Below are 20,298 nucleotides of genomic sequence, written 5' to 3'. Positions count from 1 at the left end.
CCTTGTTCCCCCCCAGCCCCCCCAGCCTTCAGAAGCCCTTGTTCCCCCCCCCCAGCCTTCAGAAGAGGTCGGGGGACAGACTGTCCCCGGACCTGGTCTGAAGGCGATTTCCCTAGGAACGCATTAATTGATTTTCAATGCATTCCTATGGGAAACCGTGCTTCGCAAGATGAAAAACTCGCAGGAAGAAAAAACTTGCGGAACGAATTAATTTCGTCTTGCGAGGCACCACTGTACTGGTTTGAATCTAAGGGATGTGATTAAATTACAGTAGCTAGAAGCTTCAGGAGCCTACACTTATCAGCCTTGAGCCTGGTTAAGATCATAAGAGCTTGCAAAATCAGGCCAGTGGCCCATCCAGCCCAGCATCTTGTCCTCACATTGGCCAACAAGATGCCAATGGGAAGCCCACGAGAAAGCATAGAGCTTTCTTCTCGCCTACGATTTCCATCAACAGGTGAATGTAGCAGATTGACACTTCTTCATAACCTAATGGATGCAGTATTGCTTAATGAATGGCCTGGTGTGCACATCACACATTACCACAAGCACATGGGTTTCCAAAGAAGAGATCATGGCCACCTAGCTCGTCCCTGACTACTAAACCATGGTTTGGCTTAGCATGTCGTTCGAACTTGACTCATGGTTTAGCTTTCGCCAGACTACCCACAAGCTACAACCAAGATTCTTTCAGGCGTTTATGGCTCATGGTTTGTCCAGGAGATCTAAACCACAAGCCTGCATTCATATGACATGCTAAGCTCTGCACGCTCTTGCCTTAAGTTATGGTTTGGCTTAACATGACATGCAGACCAGAAACTTGCACTCCTTCACCTATAGGTACTTGCCTAGTACTTGAGATCTTCACTGGAGGTCCTTCTCTAGGTTTCCCACTTCTTAATACAAGGTGGGTATTACTAGGGAGAGAGCCTTTTCAGTGTTGATGCCCTGTTTATAAAATGCCCTCCCCCAAGAGGCTTGTGTCACACCCAGTGCTTTTTTTCCTGGGGGGACACAGGGGTACACATACCCCTAAACATTTTGTGAATCTTTGTACTTTTGTCCATTTACTGTATTTGTTTTCCCTGATTTGAACTATAAAATGGTGATTTTCTTGAGTCAAAATGAGAGTACCCCTAAACATTTTTAAAGGAAAAAAAGTACTGTTCACACCCACTGAATACTTTAGATGCCATAACTTTTTTATTTGCCCAGGCCTTTTAATTACAAAAGGCATATTCGACAGTGTTCTTTTGCTGGTTTTGAAATGGTTTTACAGTGCTGTGTCTTTGCTGACTTTTAGATTGTATTCCTTCTGATTAGTATTGTTTACAACTGATGGTGATGGCAAAAGTTTAAATGATAATTAGTGGGGGTTTTCAAATAAGTTTGTAAACTGCCAAGAGGACTTGAGTTGTATATAAATGTAACAAATAAGTTTGAATGACCCTAGATAAAACTTTCATAATGATTTCAATGCAGTGCTGCTGTTCAAGGGATTTAAGTCGAATATTCAGCTGCCAGCCACGTTAGAGTGGATAAATGGGAGATGTGCATGACCACAACAGGAATAGGTGGCTGTGGCTGCCAACTAAAAAACTGAGGTTGCTAGGACCCTGCCCAGGGCCAGACTAGGCCGTTTTCCCACTTGAGACGAATTGCCCTGCCACCTTCTCCAGCACTTCTTTCCATTGCCAACTGATAGCTTGGAGAAAGTGGGATGATCCCTGGGGGACAAAAGACAAGCTACAGCAAAGAGATATTCACGCTTACCCAAATGAACACTATTATTATTATTATTATTATTATTATTATTATTATTATTCCTGCTAACCTAGCAGTTCGAAAGCACATCAAAGCGCAAGTAGATAAATAGGTACCACTCCGGCGGGAAGGTAAACGGCATTTCCGTACGCTGCTCTGGTTCGCCAGAAGCGGCTTAGTCATGCTGGCCACATGACCCGGAAGCTGTACGCTGGCTCCCTCGGCCAGTAAAGCGAGATGAGCACCGCAACCCCAGAGTTGTTCGAAAGCACATCAAAGCGCAAGTAGAGTTGTTCACGACTGGACTTAACGGTCAGGGGTCCCTTTACCTTCTATTATTATTATAATAAAATGTGTGCCACTACTTCATGTAACATTTTCACAGTGGTTTACCAAGTTAAAACAGTACCAACAATAACCAAGCAATCAATGGCAAAACAAACAGTAAAACAACAGCTGTATGGAAAAACAGTGGGCACAATGTGGAAAGCCAACGCACAGCAGCAATCTGTGTCCAGAAAAAGCAGCTTTTTATTTCCACATGCAGTGGAGCAGGAGAAGTTCCAACCTGGTTTAGAACCAGTTCCATATTCTCGGTGTTTGCTAACATGCTCCTTCTTTTTCCCTTCCAGAAAGAAGACACAGCTCCTCCAGCAAGCCACCTTTAACCCCTCCTTCCTCTTCAGTATTCTCCCTCTTTTCGCCTCTGACTTCAAAAAGCAAAGGTAGCAGCGGAGGTGGGAGCAGTCGTTCATCCAGTGGCGGAGGTACTAGTGCATCGTCATCATCCAGTTCCAAGTTGTTGAAGTCACCCAAAGACAAGCCGCCAATCAGTGGAAACAATAGGCCAATGCACCTGGTACATAGCAAAGGTCCCCATGACAAAATGTGAGTATGCTCTTATAAGGAGAGGCACTAAATGTTTAGCAATGGATACAAATACTATCTCAATTTTGTATATCTCATTTTGAAAAGACATATTTCATTTTGGTCTAGGGCTCCTTCCCAGTAACTGGCGTAAGATCGATTCATATCTTCCACCCACCCATTCCCTTTCTCGTCCAGTCACTAGTATAGTGGCACATAATGTTCTGGAGCTAACAGGAACCATGCTTGCATTAAACTGGGGTGTGGGTGGTTTGCAAATAATTGTTAGAGGTAACAATGGTTATCATTAAATATAGTGTGTAGACCTATATACTTCACTAGTGCTGGAAAGGGAAAGAAGAGAATAATTCACATGGGTACAAAAGAAGGGCTTAGCCTATAGGATTCATGCAGAATATTTGATCTGCGCCAGGGTAGGGCTTTGGTCTTTTAGCTGCTGAGCTGTGACTTAAAATTATATTGCAATCCAATATGAAGGAGGCTGCACCAGCAGCATCACTGCTGCACTTTTTAATGTTTCTGGAAGGGGAAGGATGATAAAGAAAAAGAGAAAAAACCATATCAAATGGGGGGGGGGGGAGGAAACATACTCATACGGCAAAAAGAAAGTTAAGAGTTGGTTACAAGTTGCAAACTGGGATTAAATATGTTTCCTGAGTTTCCTTAGCATGCTGGAAACTTCTGAGTTAGAAGGTCAGGGCCACCCACTCATTTTTATATTTTGTGTATTATTATTTCTTAATTTTGTACACTACTTTGCCTCCAAAGATCACAGGGCGGTTTACATTATAAAGTTGTTGGACATAGAAATCATACTGGTGCAACATTGAAGTAGGAATGTATTAAATGTCACATGGTTTCTGCGCACATACTCTAAAAAGTGAACAGCTGAATCTGATATATTGTGTACCTGAGAAAGAAGAACAAACGTGATCGAATAAAATGTGCATACGCTTTATAAAAGGGAGATGAGCAGCCAGACATCCTATTTTCTATTTTGAATTGAACACAGTAAGTTGGATCCAGACTTTGTCCTCCACTAACGGAAGCACCCTTTCAGTCCATGGGTTCCTTTGGATCTAGTGGCAACCTTTGCCCAGATGGGCAATTCACATTGTGGTCTGTGCACCCATCAAACACGCAACTATGCCTAATGATTGTATTAAGCATGGGACCGTTTGCAAATTAAAAAGGGGCAGGGAGCCTTTATTGAGATGTTCACTTTTCTGGTAAAACGGAATAGTGACACACATAAATCATTGGGGTCAACAGCAAAAAATGCAAAATATGTTTCTTTATTGTATTTTCTCTTTGAAAATTGATTTAAAGGTTTGTTTGTTTTAAAAAACGCCATAAAATTCAAAAACCCACATAATCAGTATGCAGGCTCTAACTTATTCCACAGTTTTTTAGTCATCAAAAAGCACAGTACAGTTTTTTCATTCTGTTCCTAGTGCTGTTTCCCATTTGTATGAAGCTGCTGGATGCACTCATTGAGGGTTAAGGCATGGTGGTATCAGTATGCTGATGGCACCCAGCTCTTTCCTTCATAACATCTGAACCAGATGTAGCTATATCTCTGCTGAACTGGTGCCTGGAGGTAGTAATGGACTGGATGAGGGCTAGTAAACGGAAGGTGGATTCTGACAAAAGGAGGGGTGCTGTTGGTGGGTGGTTCTAATGTTTGGGAACTGTGTATTTGGCCTGTTCTGGGTGGAGTTTGCATTGTCTCTGAAGCAGCAGGTACGTGGTGCTGCTAGATCCATTGTTTTTGTTGGGAGCTCGAGTAGTTTTGTTGGCTAGGAGTACCTATTGCCAGCTATGGCCGGTTCAGCAGCTATAGCCGTTCCTCGGTTGAAACACCTTGGCCACAATTTTGCTTGCTCTACACATCATATAGCATCTATTTTGTGGGATCTACACTGGCTACCAATGTGGTTTGGAACCACCTTTTCCCATATCAGCCAGCCTGTGCCATCAGATTTGTGGGGGGCACTGATTATCAGAGAATATTGCTTGCTGTGTGAGGTTGTGCCTTCTCAGTAATTACACCCCAGCTGTGGATTTCCCTTCCCCTTAGAGGCCTATGGATGGCTACATATCTAATGGAGATGCATCTGTTCTCCCAGGCTTTTAGAGGACCTGGCTGATCTGCTCTGGAGTTTAGGGTTGTTTGTTTTATGTATCGCTGCTCCTAATTTCTGTTTCAGCTGTATTTTACTTTGTGTTGGAAACTGCTTTGATGAAAAGCAGTCTACATATTTTTTACAATAAATTATCTATTTCCTCCTTGCAGCATGACTCCATCTGTCAAAGTGGAAAAAATACATCCAAAGATAGATGGTGCACTATTGAAACCTGCTGTTGGTCCAACCTGTTCTACTACTGTGAGCTCCTCAATAAAGACTGGCCTTAATCCCTCAATACCAAAGCCACCCTTGCCTTCCCCTGGACAGATACTGAATGGTAAAGGTCTTCTCTCTGTGCCTCCATACTCGGAAAAGAAGCAAGACGAGAGTACAAATAATAGGAAATTTTTACACAAAAGATTGTCAGGTAATTTTTATAAGGCTTTTTTTTTTTTTTAATCTCGCTTCCTAACAATAAAAATAAAAGAGCAACTGGCAAGGGTTCAGAAGCATAGTCTTCCGGCTTCAGATGTACTATGGTTAATTTCTAACAAGCCAACGATTTGTGAAACTGGTTAGCCAAAGTTCTGGGTCTGGGAGGGGACATGAAACATGCAAGGTTTGGGCTCTTTCACATATTGCTGTACCAAAGTTTAGTGTGACATCTGAGCAGAGCTGTTGTATGATAATAAATCTTGGGCACTAGAAATGCTGTCTAAATCAGGCATAGGCAAACTCAGCCCTCCAGATGTTTTGGGACTGCAACTCCCATCATCCCTGACCACTGGTCCTGCTAGCTAGGGATGATGGGAGTTGTAGTCCCAAAACATCTGGAGGGCCGAGTTTGCCTATGCCTGATCTAAATGCTAACTCTTGGTTGGTTCCAAAGCACAGATATTACTCAGCTTCCCTTTTTCTCCTGGTGCAGCACTATTTGAGATCCTGCTGGTCAGAAAAATCAGCCGCATATGCACGCCCAGCCTTCCTTGGATCCTAGCCAACATTATTAAATGTGCCTTAAATCATCATAATGTGGCATGAGCTAGAAATGCACAAAACGAAATACGCAAGTCCTGATTAATAGTGAAAACGTTCACTATTTCCTTTAAAGTGTCCCTCATTTGAAGTATAATATATATTTTTTAATCCTCCTAGGTGAATTAAGTGGTATGAAATCATTTCCCTGGTGCAAGAAATAGCCCTAGATAAAGGCCAAGAACCGACACAGTCCACACAGCTATATAGTTTTCAACTTGGAAGCTTTGATAGCAAATGAGGCAAGCCATGAACAGTGTGTTGACTCTTGGACAGGGGATCGGAAGAAAAGCACTTACGGGATGGGGGGTTGCACATATAGATCTCTTGGGTCTTAGCTGCTGTGACCATTTATGGACCCACAGTTACGGAATTTTGCCAGTTATTGAAGCATGTACAGTTAAAGAAGAGCACTGTTATTTTTAAAATAAAAAATAAATGACCTGCTCCTTAATCTCTTCAGTTTGTGTGTTTTTGAAATCTTAATATATGAATTTAAGAAGGTTTTCCTCCCATTTTCTTACCTATATAAATGGGTAGATTTCTATATAAATGTAAGAGAGATGTGGCTTCCACTTGACTTAAAATGTATAGTATATGTCAGTAACACTGAACTGTTAGAATATGACAGTATGATTCATTTTTCTAGTTTTACTTTAATTTATATTTCTTTGCAAAGCATAGTCTTTGAGTCTGTGTGGTTTCTTTCTCACGGATTCTATAAAGAAGAGGGGCGTAGGTGTAAAGAAAAATTCAAGTATGGCAATACCTTTACTTGCTTTCACATCTTAAACTCAAAAGCAACTCTGGGGTTAGTTCTGCATTGAAATAAACAAATTCAATTTCTGAATGAAGCACAAATTGCTGTTGTTGTTGTTTGCATTGTTATTATTTGTATTATTATTTGTATTTAACAGAGAGAGAATTTGATCCTGATATCTACTGTGGTGTCATTGACATAGAAACGAAGAAACCCTGTACTAGGTCTTTGACATGCAAGGTAAGATACCTTCTTAATGAACTAAGTTTTCTGAACGTCAGGACAGAGAAGTCAAAGTATGATTTAGGTGATTCAGACAACTCCCTGAAAACAACTTGGAAAACTGTTATGGAAGCTAGTAAGAAGGTTAGAGCTAGACTGTAATAGGAAGAAAATCTAGTTTAATTTAAATCTTCATTTATGTGTTTTCAGACAATGCAGCTAAATGGTTCCAGTTCCTCCTTCCCACCCACTTTTTTTTAAAAAAATGGGAGATACTCAAATAGGTTTTGGCAAAATAGGGAGTTCTGCTTAAATACGACTTCATATTTTGACATGGGGAAACAAGGCAAAGCCACAGGAAATTCTGATGAGAAAATTCAGATACTGGAATTACTATCCTAAAATAATGCAAATGAAATGATTAAAGAAAATAAGCAAATGCAGTATAAAAATATAGATCAGATATGCTCTGAATTGCATTCACACTGTCACCTCAGCTCCTTTACTAGGGCAATACTGCAAACCTCTTTGCTGTCCTTATTACCAAAGATGATGTGCAACTGTGAATCTGTGGCTGGGTTTGAACTGGTACTAAAAATGTAGGGTAGGGTATTTATAGCTATAACATGTTGAAGAATGGCTTGTACACAAAACCCTTTAACTGCTATGCACAGCACCTATATTTCCAGCAGAGGGAGCAGCAGCTAATGTAATTTAACAAAATGGCATTTCTATGTTTAAGTGGGTATTAATGAAATTCAAGAAACACCACTATATTATATCACAAACACTGCGGAACTTGGATACACAAATCCAGCGTTAATTCCTGTACTATCTATGGTTAGGAGCATATGTACTGAATTTGATTTACCATGAGCTAAGAAACTCCATGATTATGACGTTTTAATGGGTTTAATGCTCATTTTTAATATCTTATTAATGCCAGATGCAAGTATGGCACATGGCATTTGCAGGTCTTGTTTGAAAGTTTGGCCTGTGTCACTTCATGCCAGTTCATATATTTATGCAGCCAGACATATGATGCATATAATAGGCTCTTTTCCATTTTCCTCTCTGTATTCCTAGTATTCTTCCCTCTATCCATTTTTGTGGATTAGATTGGAGTTCCTTCTTGGCCAGGTCTCCCCACCACTGCCAATTCTCCCCATTCCACTGTTCCTGATCCAAAAATGCTTCATAAATGACCACACTACCCACCTCCCCATATGTATTGTGCTCTGTTTTCCTAAAAGCAAACAGGATAAATCTGCACTAGTGAAATGCCAGACATAACAATACCTTGGTATATTCAAGGCTTGGTTTTACATATATTGCACAGGTATACCTCTTCAACCTGGAGTAATCGGTTGCCTTTTAATTTCCAGACACATTCCCTAACTCAACGGAGAGCTGTACAGGGTCGAAGGAAACGATTTGATTTATTACTAGCTGAGCACAAAAGCAAAACCAGGGAAAAAGAATTACTCCGCCATTTGGATCATCATCAGCAGATGCCCCCTCTCAGGGAACCACATCCCTCACCTTCAAGAACTTCCCAGGAGCTGCACCAAAATTCTCATGGAGTTATTCCTACAGAATCAAAGCCTTTAGTACCTACTAAACCCAAACCTCACACCCCCAGTCTTCCAAGGTAAATAAAATCATCCAGTGACTTTTGGTGAGGGAACTTGAGGAATTGTGACTTTCTGCATTAGGTCTGGTGAATACTTGCTTGTCTGGTCCATCTGCTCCATTTGTGCCACTCCAGGTAGCGCCAGCTCTCCCATTTTAAGATCCTTTCGCCCTCAGTGTCTGCACTGACCCATACCACAGTCTCACATTAGAATTCCTATGACACCAGTATAGGCAGTGCAGAATGCTTTTATGTTGCACTCTCACAAACTCTGGATTGATCTGAATTAGCTCTGCTTATTAAGCTTAGCATGGTAACAAGTTAATGAAGATAAATGATCAGACCACTTAGATATTTTCAGGGTAAGGCGGTAGCCCAGATCACTGTGACCTGTTCCACAGTCGAGAAGCATGAGAACATTAATAGAGCAGCGGCTGAAGGCGGTAAATGCCAAATAGTTGAAAAGGTTTGGTCAAAGTCTCCATTATTCTGAATTGGAGGCCAGGAGTCACCATATGCCTCTCTCTAAAGCCGAGAAACATTTCTGTGATTAGTCTGCCTTTGGTTAAAAATAAAAATCCTATCAACACATTGTGTGAGCAGAAGGTTTTTCCAGGCAATCTGTGTAAGGTAAGCTTTAATTTCTAAGAACGACTGTTAAGCAAGCGCTCTAAGTCAAAAGGCATTGTAGTTACCAAAGGCTATTGCCCAGTTTAGGGCTGGTTATCATAGTTGTTTTTAGCTGTATTTTTGGCATATGAACCCCTTGTACTTTCTGTGTCGAAAGAGCTGTGCAACCTTTAATTCAGCAGAGGGGTGCATTAATGTAAGACAGAGAGAGAAGAGTTTCCACCAATTTCCCCCTGCAGCCCCCCACACTGTCAATTCTGTGTGGTTCTGTAGGGTTCCCCAACTCTCTAGAACGGATTTTCAGGGATCTACAATGGTCCAATGTGTGATTATTATTATTTTTTTGTAAGAAACTATTACTCTTCATGCATGTGCATATGTGTTGTAATTTCATGTTAAAATACAAATTTTAACAGCTTGGATATGTGAGATAGATGATGTTTGTTTCTATTCAGAGGGGCTCAAGACAATACATGTATATATTGCTGTCCACCCCCATGTTGTCCTCACAACAACCCTGTCAAATGTACGAGACTGAGTGACTGGTCCATGGGCATCCAGTGAGTTTTGTGATTAAGCGCAAATGGGAACTTGGGTCTCCTCAGTCCTTGTCTACCGCTCAAACCACTACACCAGCCTTTCCCAGCCTGCTGCCCTCCAGATATTGTTGGATTACTGCCCCCATTATCTCTGGCCACTATCCATGCTGTCTGGTACTGGTACTATAATTGTTGTCCATAACATCTAAGGGTACCAGGTTGGGGGAGGCTGAATTTACACCAACTCTCAGTTCATCAGAGTGCTTGAAGCCTTTGACCACCAGAAAGGTTAGAAAAGAGAGAGAGAACATATGGATCTCCCTCTGTTTCCTGTTCTTCTTAGGCTGCTTGTCATCAACCTCTAGTGAAGTGCTTATTGCTTACTTTTGACACTGTTGTGGTCTGCCAATTTATTGTGCCATTTTGCCTATATAGGAATATGTCCTGTGCTCTAAATCTAAGACCTTTGTTCTATAAAAATGCATTAATACATTTTTAAGCCAAGTTATAAAACATTCGTTGGTATTTAACTGTGATTCCTCTTTTATGAAGGCCTCCCGGCTGCCCAGCCCAACAAAGTGGGAATGCCCCAAATGAATCTCCATCAGTCCATGAATCTCCACATGCTCCCTTACCTGCAGCTGAGCCAGCATCTCGGTTATCCAGCGATGAGGGAGAGTGTGATGAAAAAGAAGAGCCTGTTGAAAAACTGGATTGTCTTTATTCAGATCATCATCCTCAACCAGCTGCTGTACGTTTCCCAATTTATATTTTCCTTGTATTTCGCTTGCTTGGAGTTTTAAATGTGTGTGTATAAGCAGCAATACTTCATGTTCTCTAGAGGAAGGAGCATTCAGATGTAGCTGTGGGTCTGGATACAGAATTCTGCTGAATACTGAATCACACGGGTTGGTTGCAATTGCTGTGGTAGGCATTAAATTATTGTGAGACACAAGAAGCTGGCCTGGTGACAGAGAAGCTGAAAGGCTGCTTTTAGCATCAGTATTCCACAGAGAAATAAGATCTTTGGGCAGAATCGGCTGCTCTATAAGATATATAGTATATTTGTTGGATTCCTTCAGATGGAAATTCTGAGTTGTAAGAGAGCCACAGATAATCATGAATGCTTGTAATTCTTTCTGTATTGTTTTATTGCAACTGTTTTATTTGTCCTTGCTTTATTTTATATTTGCTAATATGCAACATCTGGTTGAGAAATTTACTAAAGTAACTATCCCTCTCCCCCAGTTTTGCACATTTGGTAGTCGACAAATTGGAAGAGGTTACTACGTGTTTGATAAGCGGTGGAACCATATTCGATGTGCACTTAATGTCATGGTGGACAAGCATCTTAACTCACAGATGTGGAAGTGAGTAGAAACAGAACAGGCTGTCATATATCTCATTGTGAAGTGGGGTGTTTTGCACGCACGGGGTGAAGGAGGAAAACGTGTTTTCTTTTGCAGTTAAGGAGTGTTAACATTAAGCATGAACACATTGTCTTAGGTGTTTCTAAATTAATGGAAATGATCCATTTCCTCAACTGAGGCATCCTTCCCAATTAATGAACTACCAGCGTAGCCTTGAGTACCCAGCACAAGAGAGGTAACACTTGTATACATTGTGAGATCATTTGCCAGTTTCAGGCAGCCAACCCAGAGGTCTGAGCGAGAGAACCCTTTTGGACAGAAGAGAGCAGAAAAACCAGATTTCCTTGACAACTTCTGAATACCAGTTGCTGGAAACCGCAGGAGAGAAGAATAGTGTTGTGCTCAGGCCTTCCTGCAGGTTTCCCATGGGCCTCTGGTTAGCCACTGTGAGAACAGAGTGCTGGACTAGAGGTGCCATTGGCTTGGTCCAGCAGAGCTATTAACCAGGTTCTTAGGAGGAGAGATTTGGACATTGCTTTCTTCCTTCAAAATTAATCTGTTAGGTTGCCAGCAAGAATTCATTGACTCTGTGCCCACTGTACCTTTTCAGTCTTCTTTCTGTTAAGGTAGCAGATTTTTTTTATTTCAAGCGGGCAAAATAGAATTAACCCACAGAGCATTAACAACCTGCTTTTCCCTGCTGCCTAGGAAAATTCCTCCAGCGACAAGCAACACTACATCCTTGCGCGCTCCACACCGGACAAGCTCGACGCCTGTGTCACAGTTCGGCTCCAGCACAACAGGTTTCCTCTTGCCCACCACAGCTATGCCCTCGCCAGCACACGTGTCTCCTTCCTGTTTATCCCTCAGTGGGAAATCGGTACCATCCCACGGGACTACGCTCAATGCCAACCCTGCAAGTTTTGGTGCAGCAGAACCTGCCTGCAGTATGCAATCAAGACAAGTGTCTACATCCCCTTCCACGCCTCCAGTGCTTTCCTCGGTACCGTCGCCTCTGTCCAGCAAACCTCAGAAATTGAAATCCAGCAAGTCTTTCAAGCCTAAGGAATCTTCTGCTAGCAGTGCCAACTGCAACAGTACCAGTAGCAACAGCAGCGGTGGCAGCTCAGGAAAGAAGCGTAAGAACAGTTCTGCGCTGCCAGCACCTTCTTCTCATTCCACAGAGTCCTTTAGGAAGAACTGTGTGGTGAACTCTGGAAACTCTGGGGCTTCTTATCACTCGCCTGGGATGTCTTCGTCCCACAGCCTCAACTGTATGACTGGTAAAGCTAACTCGGTTAGCCTCAAACATGACCAATCAGGGAGGGGCCCTCCGACTGGGAGCCCTGCAGAATCTATAAAAAGAATGAGTGTGATGGTGAACAGTGGCGATTCCACCCTGTCATTGGGGCCGTTCATTCACCAGTCCAGCGAGCTGACGGTCAACTCGCACGGCGGGTTTTCACATTCACATCCTTCCCTAGACAAATTCATAGGAAAGAAAAGAAAGTGCTCGCCTGGTTCAAGCAGCATAAACAGCAGCAGCAAAGCAAACAAGGTTGCCAAATTGCCGCCAGTGAACAACATTCACACGAAACACACTGGTGCAATCCCAGGGACACAAGGACTGATGAACAATTCTATCCTTCATCAGGTATGAAATCTTACTTGGGCCATATTGATATCCAGACAAGTTACTTTGACAAATTCCCATTCCGGACAGTTACTTGCCTACTGGAGATGATTTTTTTCTTGTCAGAGATGTTGGCGCTGGATATCTTGGGTGTGTGTATGCTTTGCTTTGCAAAATGGTTTATTATTATTATTAACTCCCCATGGATGCTGTTGCTTCTTAGAAGCATAATTCCCTTTCATCTTTTGGGACTTGTTGAATTTTTAAGACATGGCACAGATTCCTTGTTGGGGGAAATAGCACGATCCAACTGGACTCACCTATATATCCTGGAGGGCTTTCCTGTTTTCAGCTATGGGAAACCAGAGACTCCTTCATGTTTGAGGATATTATTATTATTATTTATTAAATTTGTATATCACATTTCATCCAAAGATCCCAGAGCAGTACACAAAATAAAAATACAAAATGAGAACTCAAAATACATAATAAAGCAAAAGCAAAAACAAACCAATGAACCCTGCTTCCATAAACACATTTAAAAGGCCATAGAATAGCCAGAGGTCTGGTTATAGAGGAAAGTTTTTGCCTGGAGCCTAAAGATATGTAATAAAGGCACCAGGCAAGCTTCTATGGGGAGAGCATTCCACAAGCAGGGAACCACCACAGAAAAGGGCCATTTTTGTGTTGCTGCCCTCCAGACCTCTCATGGAAGAGGCACACAAAGAAAGGCAACAGATGATTGCAGGGTCCCGGTCAATTCATACAGGGAGAGGTGGTCCTTGATGTATTGCGTTCTTCAACCATTTAAGGCTTTATAAGTCAGAACCAGCACTTTGTATTGGTCCTGGAAACTAATCGGCAGCCAGTCAGTGCAGTCGGGCCAGGATTGATGTAATATGCTCAAACCATTTTGCCCTGGTGAGCAGCCTGGCCACTGAATTCTGCCCTAGCAGAGGCAGCCGTATGTATAATGCGTTGCAGTAACCTAACCTAACTGTTATCAGAGCAGAGACAATGGAAGTTCGACTAGGGCCACCAGCCGAAGCTGAGGGAAGGCACTCCGCACCACTGAGGCCACCTGAGTCTGAAGCAACAGCAAAGGATCTTGAAGTATTCCCAAGCTGTGTGCCCACTCCTTTATCGAGGGAATATAACGCCATCAAGAGCAGGCGACCTCCCACCCATCCAGTCTAGGGAACCACCCACTGACAGTGCCCCAGTCTTCTCTGGCTTGAGCTTCCGTTTGTTGGCTCTCATCCAGTCCATTCCTTCACATAGCCAGAAACGGGTACCCCATGGGGCTGCTTGCAAGTTGGAAGAGCTTAGTTTGTGCCCTTGAAAACAACTCAAACAGATAGCTTTGTGCCAGTGGGATTCAAGTCTGTTTGCCTTTCGCCAGATTGCCAGCTTGTAGCTTAAATACCATGAGTGGATCAACTAATAGTTTTGTGTGTTTTTTAATCTGCTGCACCCACCAAGAAACAGGGCATAATCGGTTCCATACTTATTTATTTGATAATTACTGGTCATCTCAGCAACCGGGGGCAGGTGCCTTGTTGCAAATGAACAAGTTGCTGATTGGAATTGACAATATTATACCACAGTGAACTAAAGGGAGGATATGGGACTGGGCAATAAAACAGAAATTCATGTTTTTTTAATCAGTAACCTTACTGAAATTTTAGGAGCCACTTCATAATTTTCAGCCTTGATTGAACTTTGCTCATATACTGTGTAATAATAAAAAAAGGTTTTCCTTTGACGCATAAGAAAGGGAGGGGTCAAGTAGGTTAGTTTTTGCTGTTGCTGTGACAAAGAACCCTATACAGAAATATGCCTAACAAATCTGATGATATAGCAATAAAATGCATATAGCTTTTCCCCACCCCAAGAAAGTAGATGTTTGGTTGTTAACCTGTGCCACTGAATTTTGCCAAAGCATGTTTTGGGGATCCCCGATGATATAATTGGGCATAGCTTTATCACTTAAAATATTTAATATTTATTTATCTGTTTTTCCTCTTTTCATTTGTGCAAAAGCCAAAGGCTCGTCCCTAACAGTTGACACAGACAATGCCATGGTAAGAAAAGAACTGGATTATTTTCACTACAAGCGGGGAAAAATGAATAAATCTCCATCTGGAAATCCTGGACTCCAAGATGCCTTTTGAGTTCTCCCAGCTTCCCACAGTCCTCAGTTGTGGAAATCTACTGGACTGTCACACAATCAAGGAGTTTCCCTGAAGCCATGTCTGTAGCAGCGAAGCTTGGAAATGGACTCTGGATTGCCGTTCAGCCACAGGATGTTTCCTCTCAGTGTTACCAGTGGTCTGGACAGCTTGCTACAAAAGCCCTGTGAGATTTCACTTACAGGAGTACATCACCTTGCCACTATTTGATCTAGGTTGGTTGGGCAAAGCAATGTTTGGGAAAGAACATTACTGTGGACTTGTTTTTTTCTTTTCTTCTGATAGTGTCATAGGCATAATTAACTGCCCCTTTGGCACTGTCCAGTGAAAACCCCTCACGAAGGAGGGGGCACAATGTGTTAGGCACAATAAACAGAAGAAGAAGAAGAAGAAGCCCTCAACAAGGGAATACGGCTTTAGTGTTTTATAGCAATGTTCCTTGATTGGAATGCAAAAATAGCACAACTTAGAAAACAAAAACGGTCTACATTTTGCCCAGCCTTTTGCAAGTAATTTGGGATAAGAAGCTGTCAGGAGTTCTAAAAAACAAACACAAAAATGTTCATGGCCATCACTGAAAAAAATTTAAAAAGAAGAAGCATATTTAAATAGTGAAATCACATGGTACAGAACAATTTTATGAGCATCATCTACCAAGCACAGCTGCTCAGTATTCTTCATTCATTCCAGTGGAGCGTTCGTCGGGTCCTGTACAACTGCCACTGAAATGAAATAAGGTTGCACAGCGACATTGTATGGAGGAGGGCTGTGCCTGCTTGATTTTGAATAAAATTGCTTTGATCTTTTTTTAAAAAAAATATATCCCCCCAAACCCAGATGCAAAACTCTCAAATCCAAAATGGCGAATGACCTCTAAAACTATTCCCAAAGAATATATTTCTTGACCTATACTGTATGCCATAAGCCTTTGTTGTTTTGGGTAGGTGGGTAGGGGGAAACTGAAAATGCCAATCTAAGTTGGTTGTACCATCCAACCTTTTAAAAAACAGAACACAAAATAGTCCTTATAAAACTAAAATGCAAACCTTTAAAACAATGAAATCTCACTGCTATTTTTCTTGAAAGATTTTTTCCAGTAAGTTGATGCCTTGTTCACATAACCAAATTAGCATTCCGTTCAATAAAGTCCACATTCAGATTTTTTGGATGACTGCATTAAGTGCCAGTTCAAATTCTGAGCTCAGTGTTAAATGCACCCCTTGTACAGCCATCTTGTGAGCAAAGGGGGAGTGTTTTAAACGCCATCCAGTCCCAAGTGGTCATTCCCCTCGTTCCCATGAGCAAAAAGTGTTTTGTTTTAAAGTAATATCCTCAGAAGGGCTTTAATGTTATCATTTGATCTGGATGTTTGTGACACTAGTGAATCTCCAACTACAACCTGGAATTTCTACACATTTTATCACGTGAAAGGAAAAAAATAAAAATAAACCCCAAACCATAGGTCATAACACAGGCAGAGCTTTCCTTCAGCAAGCCCGTAGAAAGTAAATTTCTATCCATTTCAATGGGGTGTGTTTTGGATTGTGGATTCAGACAGGCCTCCCCAATGAGAATTTGCTCTTGCAATAATCAAGTGAGGCTAGATTGTCTGAGGGTGCCAACTAATTGCAGACTCTGCTGAAGCTACAGTTCTCAGCATGCTGTGTTTTCATCACTTCTCAAAGTGATAAGTGCAGAATCCATTGCACCTTGGGTACCCCATCAGATCACCTAGCTCTGTTCCACTCCTATCCTTGGTAAAATGCGTGGCCAAATGGTTAGCAGGACTCATTGAGGAAGAAAGCTGATTGTCTGAATCGATCCTCAACAGGGCTTGTGCAGGAGAAGCTCTCGGTGGAATGTGTGCCTGTAGACTTCTGCCTTAAAGGGGCACCAGATCTTGCTGAGATTAGACAATCTGAGCCTATCTAATTCACACAGCCCAGCCTCTCTCCCGACCATGGTGGTGCATTGCACATCAGGGATTCTGAAACCGCCACAAGCAGCAGCTGCTTGGGTTTTGTTTTTTAAACCTGTTGAGGTTTTCCAATTTGCTACGATTATTAAAACACAGTGAAGCAACAAGACTCTATGCAGACAACTCTAAAGCCTTGAATTCACAAAAGATCATGTGTTTGTTTTTTAAGTAAAGGAGTAATATTTTGGATGGTGATGATTATGCAAATATTTAAAAGGGAGGGCTTGAACAACCCTTCAGTTTCGAGATTTCGAGAGGATGCTATAAAATGTTAAAACCTCTTAATTGGCTTACCTGGGGCATGGGAGGAGACGACCAAAGTAATGTATCTGCTCCGCAGAGAGAAAATCGATACTGACTCCTTCCCATGTGTTGGATATTTTTGATCACAAGTGCAATTTGGTTTTGATAGATTTACCTTCGAAGGCTGACAAATTTTTCATAAGTTAAACCTTTAGTGGCTTTAAGTACTCAAAAATGTCTGTTTTATAAATATTATGTTGCTCTGAAAGCATCAAAGCAAGTCTTAGGCTCCTTAAAAGACATGCAGATCTTTGTAAAAAGTTCAGCAGTTAACCACTGTGTTTAATTTATATGAGTTGCAGCTCTGGGCCCAATTCCCACTGTGAATGTCTCCACTGCAAGCCATGTTGAAACGGGAGCTTCACACAAACACAGCCATGCTCTTGCGCAAAGCCTGCCTGATGCATTCAGTGGGGCTTATGTAAGTGACATTCCAGGATGGAATTGTGGCCTGTATCTGTCTGTTATGGCTTATAATTTTAAAACTTGCCATGAATAGAACCAGAGGACGTCTTAATTTATGCCTGCCCTCAAAGTGTAGACTTGCTTAAATATTATACAAACAATATTCCATTTTGGGGGCTTAGTAATAAATGGAATGATTGTATTTGAAGCTTTTATTGTCTGACAACATTCTTATTGTAAATAATTAAGGAAATTTCAGATTTAATTTATCTTGCAAGATTTGCAGTGGCTGGGTTGTTTCTTAGAAAGATTTTGGTATTAATTTAAGAGATACAATTTTTATAGTCTTTCCAGCTTCTCATTATGACTCCTGCAGTTTTCTTAACCTAAAATAAATAAAAAAATTAAAAAATGTTGCAATGATGAACAAAGAATTATACGAAAATAATGAAACCCATACTTTTGTATCTTTATTTTGGAATTTCTTGTTCTATTATAAATATTGAAGTATCCCTATTTCAGAAGACATATTTTGTTAATTGATTGTACATATTTAAATATGTATTTTTGCACAGGTCTTTTTTTCTTATATCCAGTTTTGGTACAATTGAAAATCATCTAGTATTTATTAATTAAAAAGAGAAAAGCAAATACTTTTTTTATAATTTGAAGTGGTTCACTGCCAATCCAATAGATAACATGCCTACTTTGCAGTTTTTAAGGGATGTCTCTTGTTTGGGGAGGGGGGAAGAGTTGTGTCTCTTTCTTTTAATGTCTTGGGAATTGCTGGATACAGACGAAGGCTCTGGCATTGCAGTCTGATGCCCGCAGGCGCCACTTCTCTAAGCAGGAAGGCTGTGTGGCATTTAGATGCATATGGTTGGCCTGCTCTGGTATACACAACATTTCTTACAGTTACCTGAGTCCCAGAAGACTACCTTTTAGTTATGACCCACGGCTTCTAATTCTTTTTTTTTCCTTTTTCTTTTAGCATTTGTGTATGTGTGCACATGTATGTGAGTCTTTACGTGGTTTAAAAAACTAATGGAAAAACTGAAAGTGCCTGATTTATATATCTAGATTTTAAGCTTGGACTGTTTTTTAGACAGCTTCTCCTTTAAAGACTTGAATGTTTCTGTTGGAAAAAAGAATCGGAGCTTGCTTTCCCCACCTACATATGACTACATATTAATGCGGGAGAGAGGATGGCGGAAGGGGCGGGATAAGACAAAATCAAAAGATCCGATTGAAGCGAGTCTCCCTAGTTCATAAATAATGCCAAGGGTTCTGGAGATACTTTTCAACAAGTAAATTTGAATATTTTCTTCTGTTGCTATCAGCTAGAACTTAAAAACGAAACGAAACAACAACAGAATGTTGACATTATTTTGTATTATTGGGGGGGAAAGTTACCTCTCAAAGCAATTTTACAAACTACCAACACAAGCCGCCGCCAGGCTATCCTCTACACAAGCCTCACTGAAATGAATGGGATTTAGCAAATGCGTAACTCCCTCTTCGTTCCAGTGAGGTTTGAGTGAGAGCGGTTCACATAGTGTGGTTTCAACCTATCATCTTCCGGTAAGTCGTCTTCCGGCAAGAGTTGTTATTGCCAAGGATGTTTGTTTCTGTTTTGTCTTTTTGGGAAAGGGGGGAATTGTACGGTGAAGGGGATTGGGCTTGAAAAGATTGTTCTGCTTTCCTCAAGCAGAAGGTCGTTTATTTTAAATGCTTTTGTGCAAAATATCCTACTTTTTATGAAAGGTGATTATTGTTATTTTTTAATGAGCACTACATAATGTCAATAAGAATGTAGGCTGCGGAAGCTTCTTGCTTTTGGAGTTGAGCCCGGCTCCATAGAAAGGGGGGAAAAAGCAATCTCCTGTGTAAAATGTGTGAATAGTTTGATAATTTGTATACATATTCAAGAGCATCTGCTCAGAGCTGAACTTTTTTGTGTTGGCTGCTGTATAGTACATGAACAAATGTCATGGGGTAGAAAAAAAATTACTTTGGATATTTAAAAGAAGAAAATAAATATATAGTCTATTTGTTTTGTAACAAGTTTCTGTAAATAAAATAATTTATACTATTTATAAGAAAAAAGTTGTGCTTTTGCTTCATGACCAGGAAATTAGCTTGTTGTGTAAACAAGATGTTACTGAAACAAGGCAATAAAATTGATTAGGTTGTCTTTATGAGATGCACAATTATGTTTCTGCTTCATTACGAAGACCAGCAAAAATTAGTCGTAGCGGAAGGAAAAAGATGGGCCATGTTAGCTTCTGCCTGCCAAGAATCCCAACCCATGTATGTCAGGTAGATGCACAGCAAAGCTGGTTTAGTGTTCATTTGCTACTGTTTTTGAGGCAAACTTTTTAAAGAACAGGAAGAAAGGGACACAGCTTTGGTATGGACGGTGATTTGCCTACACTGCAAGTTCAGATTATGAGTCTCTCCAGTCTCCCTTACTTTGAGTGTGTCCAGTTTCTGTTCCTACATTAATCAGTGCTGAAACAGTGGGCTAAACAATTATTTGGAATACCCAGGGCCGTGGCATAAGGTGAGTGAATGCTACCGCCCCTCTCTGGGTTCACTAAACCAGATTATGGCATATGCAGATAGAGAGAATATCTCACTGACACTGCCTGCCCTCAAAAGTCCATCAAGGGAAGTGGTTGCCCAATTCATTGCTTCCATCCCACATTTTAGAGGCAGTCAAGAGCAATTGGGAGCATCAACACATTTTCTAGTTTTCCATCAAGTAAAAGAGATCCCATCTCCCACTGGCAATTGTTCTATACCAGGCACATCCAA

The 20,298-nt window shown here is 41.2% G+C and overlaps 1 protein-coding gene across 4 annotated transcripts in view; it reads left to right on the top strand.

Annotated features, from left to right (window-relative positions):
- ATXN7 (ataxin 7) overlaps positions 1–19,679 on the top strand; it is a 102,845-nt gene extending 83,166 nt beyond the window's left edge. For all 4 annotated transcript variants that reach the window (XM_028719498.2, XM_028719497.2, XM_028719499.2 and 1 more), the window contains 8 exons: positions 2,397–2,652; positions 4,949–5,208; positions 6,734–6,816; positions 8,184–8,449; positions 10,153–10,351; positions 10,849–10,970; positions 11,679–12,624; positions 14,647–19,679. In XM_028719498.2, the coding sequence (XP_028575331.2) occupies positions 2,397–2,652; positions 4,949–5,208; positions 6,734–6,816; positions 8,184–8,449; positions 10,153–10,351; positions 10,849–10,970; positions 11,679–12,624; positions 14,647–14,664 (2,150 nt within the window). In that variant the 3' untranslated portion in view covers positions 14,665–19,679. The remainder of the gene's footprint in view (positions 1–2,396; positions 2,653–4,948; positions 5,209–6,733; positions 6,817–8,183; positions 8,450–10,152; positions 10,352–10,848; positions 10,971–11,678; positions 12,625–14,646) is intronic.
- Positions 19,680–20,298: the final 619 nt, after the last annotated feature.

The sequence above is a fragment of the Podarcis muralis genome, chromosome 2 (genome assembly GCF_964188315.1).
Source record: "Podarcis muralis chromosome 2, rPodMur119.hap1.1, whole genome shotgun sequence".
Classification (NCBI taxonomy): Eukaryota; Metazoa; Chordata; class Lepidosauria; order Squamata; family Lacertidae; genus Podarcis; species Podarcis muralis.
The sequence above is the reverse complement of the archived record's forward strand: the minus strand, read 5'-3'. Positions and strand labels throughout refer to the sequence as shown.